General features: G+C 42.4%; 1 protein-coding gene across 3 annotated transcripts; it reads left to right on the top strand.

The window, feature by feature from the left end:
* The first annotated feature begins 2729 nt into the window (after positions 1 to 2729).
* On the top strand, positions 2730 to 11668 carry KLF6 (KLF transcription factor 6). 3 transcript variants are annotated; one of them, XM_077151915.1, is made up of 4 exons: positions 2730 to 3139; positions 6016 to 6589; positions 8024 to 8216; positions 8620 to 11668. In XM_077151915.1, the coding sequence occupies exons 1-4, from the start codon at positions 3038 to 3040 to the stop codon at positions 8690 to 8692; spliced, it is 942 nt and encodes a 313-aa protein (XP_077008030.1). In that variant the 5' UTR covers positions 2730 to 3037; the 3' UTR covers positions 8693 to 11668. The 3 variants fall into 3 exon arrangements, with proteins under 3 accessions (XP_077008030.1, XP_077008028.1, XP_077008029.1); XM_077151914.1 differs by having other exon boundaries at positions 2734 to 3139; positions 8024 to 8147; positions 8641 to 11668; XM_077151913.1 differs by having other exon boundaries at positions 8024 to 11668.
* Positions 11669 to 12798: the final 1130 nt, after the last annotated feature.

Below are 12798 nucleotides of genomic sequence, written 5' to 3'. Positions count from 1 at the left end.
TTATGTACCCCAAATACCCGGCCAGTCATAAGGGGTGAATAATACGTACTGAACAGCTAATGAATTCAGCAGGAAGTTGAGGGATTAATTCAATTTGAAATCCAGTGGATGTAATCTGTTTTCAGACCTTTTTGCCTTTTCTGAAAATTACAATTTTGATTTTATCTGGATTATGTCCCAGTTAGGTTCCCTTCTTTAAAACACAGATGTGAATTTCTATATACAATTTATGTAAGAGACAGTGACAAATCAACATGCTATAGTAAAGTAGATAAAGGAAATTATTAAAGTAATGAGTAATAATTTGTCCAACAGGTAAATTATTATATCCTAAGCTTTATGCCCAAATGCACTGCACAGAGAGCCGTTACTGGTTCTCTAGGGAGTCCTGGATTTAGACAGTGCCTTCTTTCCTTAGCCCAACTCTCCTCAATATCTTAGAGAGGGCAACTGGCCGGCCATCAATTGCACCTTAACCCAGATTTCTTGTCTCCTTTGGCGAACAGTGAAGCCAAGGCCATGACTTTGCTGCTAATATCAAGAAAGGTCTATCTCCAACATTACACATTCTAGGAACCACTTCACAAGTACTACCAGTTGCTGGTCATTGGAGGATTGGGTAAACCTGTGGATGGTTCAAAGCAGTCATTCCTGTTTCTGGAAATAGATTTAAGGTATATGTCTTACCTATGGAGGACCAGTCATGCCTGTTTGTCTCTTAAGTATAAATATGATAAACAAACTCCAACATTAATTTTTATGAATTCATTTTGGATCATCTTCACAGACTATATGCATTAAGTACAATAAGCTAATAACTGCTTATAACTTCTGACACATGAGCAACAAAAAAAAGTGCCTGCCTAGAACCCTATTGGGTCATGATCTTGGAAAAGTTTAGTCTGTTCTAGTCTTTTAAACTCTAAGGCACAAAACTCTCTCAAAATTATTTTACATGCCCCGTTCCTTAAAAAAAAAATAATTAAGAGGCTCTTCATTAAATTATTATGAAACAAAAATTAGTCCTTATGATTCATTTTCCTTTTTGAAGTAAAAAAATGCACACTTCACGTTCTTGGCATTTTTTCTTGAAAAGGAACACTCTGGTGTATTTTAGGAGACAATTTATATGAAAAAAAGGAGCTCATTGAATTTTGGCTTCAACCTCATTTAAATTGTTTACACATTCATGGGGAAAGCCCAGTTGTTAACCTTGGTGGGTAGTCTTTAAAAGTTCTGCCTTACAAGATAAACTGTCAGATTTCCCCAATTAGAAGTTGGGGTAGGTAAATAAAGGACATTGTGAGTTATAAATCAGCGGTTCTCAAACTGTAGCCTGTAACAGAATCACCTGGAGGGCTTGTTAAGGCACAATTGCCTTCCCTACGGGCTTCTGATTTGGTAGGTCTGGGGATGGAACGCTTGACCTTGTATTTCCCACAAGTATCCCTGCCATGGGGAAGTCACTTCTAGTCTCCCCACCATAATTTGGGAACCGGCTATGTAGCTCGTCTCTGTTTCGAAGGCAAAAAAATCTATTCCCAGAGCGTAAAACCTAGAATTATCTTAAAAATCCACCACAGGGGACAGTTGGCAGACCAAATACCACCAGTTGTTTTGACTCTAACCAACAACTTGCTCTCGCCTTCCCAGGTTATGTAAATAAACCGGGCTTCCACTAAGCCTCATGACAGCCAGACCAGTTGTAGGGCTGCATGCTCAGCTCAGCCCTGGAAACCCTGATTGTAAATTGAAACTTTTAGAGGGAATTTCAAAAGGAGTATTTTTACATACTTTCCTCGCTCGCGACTCCGATCAAGAATGTAGGATTGAAATAAAATCTCCCAACGTTTCAAGGCGTTTTGCAAAGCTGGTCCCGGCAGACCTAACCTTTCCGCCCCAGTGTGCAAAAACTGGCGAAGCCATGAGCGCCCCTTCACCGTAGTTCGGGTCGCTGAGGGCTGCCCGCCTAAGTGGCACCTGCTTGCACAGTGGTCCTCACTCGCCTCTGACTTGTGTCGCCCTGCCCCGGGCCGGAGCGCTGTGCCCGGAGGACGCACGCGGGGCCGGGACGCCGGGCCTCGGCCAGCGCTGTTACCCGGCTGCGGCCCTAGGGGAGCCCGCGAGCCCAGCGGGGGACCCCGAAGCCCGCGCCGGGCGAAGCCGGGAGGTGGCCGGCCCTCCAGCCTGCGGTGCGTTCCGAGGCGCAGGCCAGGGCGAGTGCTTGGTCGGGAACTAGAGCTATCGCGGCAGCAGTGTGACAGGGACTAGGGAAAGACGTGGAGGAAGGGAAAGCCACCGAGCCCCGCGGGCTCTCCCATAACCCGGAGCGGCCGCCGCCACCGCTTTCCCTCCGTCTGCCGTGGCTCAGCCGCGCTCTCAGCGGCCGCGGGCAGGAGTGAAAGCTGGTTCGGCTGCGGTACCACACAGTACAGACTCCTCCAGCAGCTCGGGAGCTCGTGCCTTATGTACCTTGCTAAAAATAGCCTGCGAGGCCATCGACCAATCAGACCCGGGGAAATTTCGAATTGCACCAATAGTAAAGGCTGCGATGGAGAGGCTCGGTCACGCCAGGCGGGGCAGCTGTGTATTGAAGCCCGCGATTGGCCGAAGCTGACATCATAGGCGCGCTGCCTCCAGGATGGGTACAGAGTGATTGGGCTGCTGGTAGGGCCAGCGCAGAGCTAGTCACGTGGGGGGAGGGGAGAAGTGGGGGGAGCCAAGGCAGAAGGAGGAGGAGGAGGGAGGGGGGAGAGGCTGGCAGAAGAGCTTTGAATAGGGAAGTTTTGCAGGGGTTACGTTTGCAGTCAGTTCAGTGTTTGCAAATATTGTGTAGGTTCCTGGGCAAGTCTCTGTGATCCAGGAGAATCCGAATTTGAGGCGTCTGATTGCTGTGCAGTTGAGTTTGCATGAAACTTTCACCTCCTCTGCAGGAATTGACTCTTGCGATTTCGGGAGAGAGTTTTAAATCTCTCTGACTACAGACCACACACCTCCCTATTTTTACAGCAGAATTGACTTTATTTTCCAACCCGACATGGATGTACTCCCAATGTGCAGCATCTTCCAGGAACTCCAGATTGTGCATGAAACTGGTTACTTCTCAGCGCTACCATCCCTGGAAGAATATTGGCAACAGGTAAATAGGGATTTTAATGTACAAGGCGCTGAGTTTAAAAGTATGCCCAGTGTCCCCGGAGCGCTGAGGGAGGAGTGGATGGAGAGGAAAAAAAAAAAAAAAATAGCGAGAGAGAAAAAGAAAAAAAGGTTGTGTGTGATTGGAGGTGTATTTTTTTTTAAGTTGTTTGGGTAATTTTTAAAATTAAAATAATTTGTTTTAAATATGACTTTTAATGCCGCTGATTTTGAAGGCAGTTTAAACGGCATTTTACAACGTGAGGCGTAGTTGTCATTTAAGGAAAGCGGAGCAACGATTCGTTGTTCCGAGAGTGTTTTCGCCGTTTTGGATCTTCTAAACAGCAAGCACCCGAGTGGAAAGCCAAAGTCCTCAGCCTTGCTTTCGCTAGATCCCGTACCGAGCCCTTGGCAGAAGTTTTGTGCTTGTACCAGGTCCAAACTCCACAGCTGGATCTTGTCATATGAACTTGCGTTTATTGCCAAGGGATTTTTTTTTTAGGGGATTTTGTTTTTGTTTTGCCTTTCGCCGTTTGTACATATACTTTTAAAATTAAACATAGTGCCAGTGACAGATATGTCAGCTCTTGTTCTCCATGCCGTTTCCAATTTCTTTGGCATTCTTGAGATTTGTCTAGATGTGCCTTATTTTTCTGACCTGATTCTCTTATTGACCAGGAAAAGAAAAAAAAAAAAACTGTTTGCACAACCGGTGGCTTGTCAGTCATATGACAATGAGCCTGTCCTAATTGCTTCAAGTCTTAGTCTGGGAAGAAGAACCTCGGTTTCCGGCATTTTAGTGGAACTGGGGTTTTTTGTTTTGTTTTGTTTTTTTGTTTTTTTGGCACTGGCAATTTAAGAAACTGAATTTTTCCTCCTTTAAATCTGAAGGATTGCCTGAGGGGAGAGACACTGGCACTTGTCCCATTGTCTTTAAAAAGATATAAGGAGGGTTTGCTATCGTCTTTCAGCCCTGCTGTGCTGTTTGCTTTTTTGTCACAGAGTGAATTACGGGATCAAATATATTCGGTTGGTTTCAAAGCCTAGAAAGCTTTTAAGACAGATGAAATGCAAAGTGTTGCAACCTTCACATGCCAGCTTAATTGTTCACAATCCTCTCTTGCCTTACTCTTCCCCTCCCCCCCCCCCCCTTTCCTCCTCAAAGAAGCTGCTCCCTAGTACGTGATTGAAATTGATCTAAGTAGTTTCCTTCAGGCATTTGGGATTTGGGCAAAAAGCCAGACTTGGCTCCTGGTCGCCTTCAGAGGCATTTAAACTTGCAGAGAGCTTCATTCTGGTCCCTAGTGTGTTCATCTATTCTAATGGAGATTTTAAATTAGCCAGATTATTAAAGTTTAACAAGATCTCAATAAATGTGCTTTCCTTTTTCTTTGGAACAGCAACGAAATATGTTGTCCTCTCTCTTCAGAATACTTCAGTATGCATTGCAACTTTAGTATGCATCCAATTTTAGGTGTAAGGAGAAAACAATGATTTTTTTTCCCCTTGCTTGCTCATATGTGACGAGTCTGTGGGGAGGGGAAGACTGTACTATATTATAAGAGAAGGCATATTGCTGAGTAAGAGTGAGCTCTTCCAGTAAGCTTTGCTTAAAGCAAAGAAGGTTATCTGTTTTGAAAATGATTTGCTTAAAAAAAGCAGATTTTGGTGCAGAAATTTAAATCTGGAACTGCCAGTAATAGAGACAGCCTTTAATGGACATACAGACAACTAGTCCTAGAAATAAGGGAAGAAAGAATTGAATCCTAAACTGTTTCCTACCATTTTTCTTTTCCAGTGGCTAGAAAGTTTGAAATGGTGGGGAGAGGGGATGCTGATCTCGGCAGTTGTAGCTTCTTGAAAGGTTGGTTGTGGGGGCTGGGGAGGGGGCAAACTCTGTACATGACACACTGCATGTATATTTGAAAACCGAGTACTTTTTTGGCTGTTGGTCAGAATTTCAAAAGGAAGTCTCCTTTGGCATTGCGTGAAAGAAATAGAGTGATGACTCATACACTTGTACTCTTGGCCAGTAGATAAAGTTCTTGTTCATTGTGGGACTCCCAGCAGGACCATGGAGTAATTTCCCCTCTCACATCCTTTACAATAGCATATGGGTCTCCTGGAATGATTTCTCCACTCTCGTTGTTGACGTTCCTTGTTTTTATCCGACCACTGTAGAAGTAATTAAACTTTCGTGGTGTGTATGGCCCTACCCTTGGAAATGGCATTCTTTGAAAGCCTGGTAGGTCTCTGATACACAGGAAATGGGTGGTTTATCAGCAACTCTATTGATGTCCCTGAAAACAGATTGCCAGCTAGCTGCTATCTTGCTCGGAGGGTGGCATTGTGCTGTCAGCTCTGTTTTCAAGGGAAGTCTATCAGACCACATTGCGTGCAGTGCAGTCTTTCTGTCCTGTCCTATGAATGTGTCAGTATGTGGAGGGTGATGGCTTTGACTTTCTTTAATAACGATGGTTCTTAAGAACGTCAGATACGCTGGGGGTGTATGTACGTCAGGCTCGTTTTCTTTGTGTGGTTTATGGGGAGACTCATTAGAAACGTCCACACTGGTAACTATAACAAGAATTGGCTCAGGAATCATCAGTCATTTTGGTCATGAATCCAACATTTGGAAAGCCGAGAGAGGTTTCGCCCTCTGGCTTTTCTTCTGAATCCTTACCTGTTCCTAGAAACACATTTCCTCTAATTTTGGTAAAGACCCGATTGTTCATTATAAAAGTGTTTGCCCCCATGTTGATATTGCCACAGTTTATTTGTTCTTTCACTCTTGCATGTTTTTGGAAATGTGCTCTGTGTTCCATTTGCAGTGATTGTAACTAGCTTATCCCTTTTTTTTTTTTGGTTGCTTTTGCTCAGACCTGCCTAGAGCTGGAACGATATCTCCAGAGTGAACCCTGTTATGTATCAGCTTCAGAAATCAAATTTGACAGCCAAGAAGATCTGTGGACCAAAATCATTCTGGCTCGGGAGAAAAAGGAGGAATCTGAGCTGAAGATTTCTTCTAGTCCTCAAGAGGACAGTCTAATCAGCCCGAGTTTTAGTTACAATTTAGAGACCAACAGCTTAAATTCGGATGTGAGCAGTGAATCATCTGACAGCTCGGAAGAACTTTCACCTACTACTAAATTTACCTCTGATCCAATAGGCGAAGTTCTAGTCAATTCAGGAAACTTGAGCTCCTCTGTCACCTCCACGCCTCCTTCTTCTCCAGAACTGAGCAGAGAACCTTCTCAACTGTGGAATTGTACGTCGGGTGAATTGAATTCACCAGGCAAAATTCGAAGTGGGACTGTGGGAAAGCCTGGTGACAAGGGCAGTGGCGATGCCTCTCCAGATGGCAGGCGGAGAGTCCATCGGTGCCACTTCAATGGCTGCAGAAAAGTTTACACCAAAAGCTCCCATTTGAAAGCACATCAGCGCACGCACACAGGTCAGTAACCTCATGTGTCCCAATGGCGCCCGGGCCACTGGTGCTGAATACCCCATGATGGTGTCACTGAATTACACAAGCCCTGGGTGAGAGCCCAGACCTTTGAATGATGCCGTCATACTGGAGCCTGACCAGTATTCACAACCTCACTTCCTCGTCCTTCCCACAAAAGCACTGGATCTTTTTGGAGTACAGAGTAGAATCTTAAAGACTGGGCGTTTGTGTCAGATGAGTGGTTAACACGTTCAGATCAAACAAGCGAGAAGCCAAATCACATTGTCCATCTACACTCGACCCTCTTCCACCCACTCCAACAGTCAGGTCTAAGGGCTTATTATAATCCTTCAGCCATTTTACACAGATAGTGTTATTTTGAGTTGTCTTTGGTTTTCTGAAACAAAACTTAAGGGTCAGGACTGAATGTCAGGACCAAGCGTGGCTGATACAGTCTGTAAAAGCCTGTATTGATTGGCAGGTATTTATTGCGAATTTCTCTGTGCTTTACACTTGTATATCGTGTAGCCTTTGTTTTCTGATACCACTTTATAAAAATTCTTGATAAAATGCAGCATAGCTAAGTTCCATTTAAAAATGCCATGGCAGTCCCTGGGATAATTGGCTAAAAATCATAGAAATTTTAGAGCTGGAAAGGATCTTCGACACCAACTCATTCAAATTCTTTCTCTTCGAAATAATGAAGGCAGATTTCGGGGGGATCAGATGAGACCACGAAGCTGGTGTTGGCAGTGTTAAGTTCAGGGCCCAGGTATTCTGAAAACCAAGTCAACCTCACACTCTAAGAACTGGCTTTTAGGATTTTTCATATTCTCAGGTGGTGCTTTTATTGAATGTGTATTTATAAATTTGGGCAAGAAATGAAGGGTATTTGGCATTTGGTTGCCCTGTTGAATGTTTCCTCAATACTTTGGAATGGGGTTTCACAGAAACTCGTGACTTCTGTTTGGGAGAAAAGGAGAGAGTCACAGAGGAAACTACAAAGACTCATTCCACAGGGAAGTGAGTAAGAAACAAAATAAGCGCTTGTGAGAAACAGTTTCCATGGAGAAAGCAATAAAGCCCTGCCCTTGACAAAGTTGTCGGTCCAGTAGGCTGACGCATCATCTCAGAAGTATTTCGCCAATCTGAGTAATTGCCATTTTTACAGGTTAACTTTGAATACAGTAATGTTGGTTTTATCAAACCTGGGGTCACTTCTACAACACACAGAGTGCTGAGGTCAGGTCAGAAGAGAGCTAATGCTAGTTACCTTTCCCTTACGAGGTGCTGTCCTTAATTGAAGTGTGTTACACAAGTTCTTACTCTGAGGTGGTTATGAGCTCATTTGCATACTGCTGCGTGTGTTGTCGTAAGGACCGTATTGTCTCACTCTTCCAATGAAGTCATGGCTAAACTCGTCATGTGCTTTCTTTATAGGAGAAAAGCCTTACAGGTGCTCGTGGGAAGGATGCGAGTGGCGTTTTGCAAGAAGTGATGAGTTAACCAGACACTTCAGAAAGCACACTGGTGCCAAGCCTTTTAAATGTTCACACTGTGACAGGTATGTGGCCGAAGTCTGCACTTTGAAAAAATGGATGCGTGCACGCCACAGTCAGGACAGAGGAGGTAGAGGACACAGCGTAAAATGTTTGAAAGAGGGAAGATTTTTTTTCCTCCATGTATCAAAGGACTTTTTCAAAGGTCTCTAATAGGCAAATTTTCCAAGTTAGTAAGAATTGTAGCCTGCATGCCTGAGAATAAAATAATCCCCTTTACATATTTTAAAGGCCAGCCTTTGCCCATTTTCAAGATGTGAAGATTAAGGTCCTCCAAAGCACTCCCCACCTGCTGATTTGCTACCTCCTTAATGTATATTTCTATATAAGTTGAAAATTCCTGTCCCTAAAAAAAACTTGTAATGACTCAGGTTCGAACCTCACCTTTTCCTGTAAACGGGGGCTAAGGTTAGGTATGCGGGAACACGAGGCAGGCGGTCTGTAAAACAAAGCCGAGCGACGTCAACCTCACTTCTTTTTTCCTCTTCACTCTTGCAGGTGTTTTTCCAGGTCTGATCACCTGGCCCTTCACATGAAGAGGCACCTCTGAGAGAGGAGAGAGGTGAATCCTGTGGGCTAAAAGGCTTCGGGGCTGAGAAACGGCCTTGGAAGGAGGGATGCGTGTTCCAGCCAAAGCATGCCATTTTGCACCCTACCCAGTTGCCTCCAGGACCTCGCCTTGGAAGGTCTTTCGAGGGCTAAAAAGTCACGCGAGAAGCGGCGTAACAACCATGGTGCATGACGTTTGGGTGATTCTGGACTCGTCGCTGGTCCCTGACCTTCTGACTGGCTCCTAAGCCTCTGCCGTGAGCATGTGCACTGAGAATGTTCAAGGTTGGGTTGACTGTATGTTGAGGATCTATTACTGACTGTGTGATGAGGCAGACTTTTTTTCCTTGTGGTAGCCAAACTGCAAGAAACAGAAAAAAAGTAGTTTGAATGTTCTGTGTGTCAGGAGTATACCGTGAGATGAGATGACCATCAACCACTTCCTGGGGAGGGTATCTGCACCTTAGAAAAAAGGGAAGAAAAAAAAAAAAAAAAGAAGGAAAAATATGGAGGGCGGGGGTGGGAAGTCAAGACCCCAGAGTGGCGAGTAAGTGTGGGGAGGGGGAGCCCCTTTCCTGTGTGAGAGGAGCTTTTGGTGTCTGGTGCAGCTATTAAACGTGCAATGTGTCAAGTAGCTTGTTTTACTTGCTACAGAGCTCATTTGTAATCCATTGTATAAGCTGTGTATTTACAAATATAACACAATTATAACTTTTCCTTATTATACAAGAGTCATGCATGGTTCTGGGGAGCTGTATGCTTTTCCATTTTTAAATCAGGACTGCAATTTTGATTCCAGTTAATGAGCAGCTAATATACGGTTTGTCTACAGTGATTCCCAGCCATCTTGGCCTGGCAATACATGATCTTTCTTTTTTCTCCCCTTCGATTTTTGTAACACTCCCCTTCCAGAAAGGTTTGTGCAGCATAGAATTATTTTTTAAAGGATTCTGAATTTGAATGAACTTTTTGCAGAATTTTGTGATGCCCTTTGAAGAAATTGGACACACGTCAAGGTGTCAGAAAGCCAGGGTAGGGAATTGCTGGTCTAATGTTACATTAGATTGAGAACCTAAAATTTTTCTCAGTTGGGTGGACAAAACCACTAAAGCTTAGAAACTGTTTTCTCATGCAGCTACGTTTCTCTTATTTATGCCTTGAGGACTAATTTCTGGTTTCTAGCTGTTCATGCACTGTTGACCTTAATAATCGTGCCTTATGCAAGTGACCCCTTTGTGGGGGGGTCTCATACAGGGGTGTGGGTGACGCATGCTTTATTAAGGCTCTTTTCTCACCTGGCATTGTACTGTATCAATGTATAATACAGAAAAGGAAAAAAAAAATCTCCTTAAGGTCCTCCTTCACAAAGACAAATAGAGAGCTGAAAACTCCCTTAACATGTCAGTATTTGTTCAATATTTTAGACAACTTGACTGTCAGTGTTAAAATGATAAAAGACATGCTAGTTGAAAAATCTGACCAACTCTGCCACCGTGAGACCTTCATATAGACCTTGCACAACAATTGTATAGATAACACACCTGGCTGTATTTAATATGTAACATTTTCACACATATTAAAGATACAGAAGTATTAAAAAAAAGATGTTAATGTATTTGCTTAAAAGGCACAAGTTTCACATATCTATCTAGCTCTTTGTTGGTGATAGAGAAAGTGTACTACTTTTTTTTTAAAAGTGGACGGAATTCTCGTGTATGTATATTTGTGTGTATAATATGTGTATGTGTGTGTGTGTGTATATATATATATATATAGATAATATATGAATATTTTTTTTAAGGAGAAATTAGAATGTTTAGCTAGGAAAATTTCCACAGCCTGTGAAGAGATACTTCAAAATGGCCATAAAGGAGGTAAAAAAAGAAAACTACAATCTAACTTTTATAGAGGCTTTACCTTTAATTTAACAGATTGTTAAAGATTTCCTTGGCGTTGAATCTATTCCAGGCTGCTGACCCTGCTATGTCATTATCGGCATGTCTGGAATTAGGGTACGTTTGGCCATTAAAAAGTGGCATGGATGGAATACTGGCACGCCGATTAGACTCAAACACACTAGGATTTTGATTTTGAATTTCAGCCTTATTGAAAGAACTAACATAACAGTAACCTAGTTACAGGGATTCTTTTTTAGAACACTTTTTATGCAGATGAAGCTATTTTTTCCAGCCTGTAGATTCTCCCGGTTTTTCAAACAAGTAATTTCCCCAAATTGCCATCCCACAGCCTGGACAGCTGATATTTCATCCAGCTGTTGGCTTGTGGGTGTGGATCTTTTCTTTATATATATATATACAGATGAGTCTGGCTGTGCTGGTATTTTGTTTGATCTTCCTGGAAATGAGCAATGATGAAAGCTCACATAACTGGTTTTTTTATCTGGTCTGATGAATACATCTACCTAAATAAGTCATTTCATTTTGCTTAGGGGGGAAATGCACTTTTCTTTTGGCAGTTCAAAATCCAGGCATTTGCTGGGTTTTGGAAAACTCCTTTTTTGGCCATGCTGTGTGCTTAGCCATAACAATTCCATTAAGTAAGAAGGTAAACAAAAGACCAAAAAAAAAAAAAAAAAAAAGAAAAGGAAAAAAAACTTGCACTGGCTTGTCTCACTTACGAAATACCATCAGAGTTGTTTGAATGGGTGGGGCTGGGTGCCACATATGTCAATGCCTGTAATTTTCATAATAAGCAAGTACATAAAGAAGTACATTCTGTTCAGGTGATAACTGAGCCTCAATCAAGCAGAAACTTTTTGCTTGAAATTAAAAAAAAAATTTCTATTAGTGAAATTTCTTTTTTTTCTTTTTGAAGCACCCTGTTATCTAAAGAATCTTTGTAAGATTTTTGTAAAATTTTGTTTTACAAGATTTTATTTGAAATTGTTTTTTGCAAGATTGTTATATTTCTGTATGAATGTATTTTTTATTGGAATAACATAAAAGAATTCTTATCAGCATCTTGTGTCTGGTTGTTTTTTTCGGTGGGGGGAGGGTTGTTGAAACAAATTCCTGCCATATTAATCACTCGGGCTTCCTATTCGGGAAATCTCCATTGTGCAACTCTGAGAGCAATTTGCCTATCTCACATATCCCTTCCTCTCAGCTTACCACAACCCTGTCCTGGGATCTAAAGTGAAAGGAGGAGCCTGACAGGGTTCTTAACGAAATGCATTGAATGCTCTTCTCCAAAGACTGACAAAAACAACCACCAGGCTTCTGGCCACAGCAGGAAAACACTTGCTGTTTTTTATCTTGCTGTCACTCAAGCCAGAGAAATATATTACAGAGGCATCCACACAATGAGAATCTCAAACTGATGCCTTTCACCACTACACCGGCAAAGCGTGTTCCAGCAGCCTGGCCCCGGTGAAGCAATCAGGACAGGGCGGGTTTTCCCGGGCCTGGTGACACACACCTTTCTTAGGGTATGGTGGGGAGTGGTGAGGACAATGAGGAGGGAAGCCAAACCAGACACCCATTCCCACGGTCATCTTCAACCCACTGTTAGACCCATAGCCTTCCCGGATTAGCAGCAAAATAGGGCTGAAAGTAGAGAATTATTTATAGTATCACGAGATGTTTCCAATATCTTTATTTTTAAAGTCCAATCATATGTACAACATTTAGAGTCTGTCTGGAAATAAAATAGGCAGATTTTTGCTTTGGGGAACAACATTTTGAAGGATTAACTTTAGATCTTAGTCTCAGTTTTACCTTACTTGTGCAAGGGTGGGAATTGATCCATCTATCCATTCGAAGTTAATTTTCAGATTAGATTAAGCTAATAAGTAGTGACAGGGTAAAATCTGTATGTGTATTCTGCAGGAAGGGTTCTATTAGGCCAACAACAGGTTTCCTAGGAATGAGTTCCTTAATGTTAGTTTGGCTATAAAGGAAGTTCCTTATTTGAGATTAAACTCCTTTCTTCATACTGGATTTTTCACTTATCTTAATTTAGCTAAATTTGAGGAGTTGACATTAGCTGCTTTTAATTTTATAATTGGGGAGGGGAAGTTGAAATGCATTCCCTGATAAGGAATTTAAGTAATTTTCTTTCTAAATTGTAAAAATATCAGCAATTTGA

The sequence above is a fragment of the Tamandua tetradactyla genome, chromosome 1, assembly GCF_023851605.1.
Source record: "Tamandua tetradactyla isolate mTamTet1 chromosome 1, mTamTet1.pri, whole genome shotgun sequence".
Taxonomy (NCBI): domain Eukaryota; kingdom Metazoa; phylum Chordata; class Mammalia; order Pilosa; family Myrmecophagidae; genus Tamandua; species Tamandua tetradactyla.
Note: the sequence above shows the minus strand (reverse complement) of the source record. Positions and strands in the feature narration are given on the sequence as shown.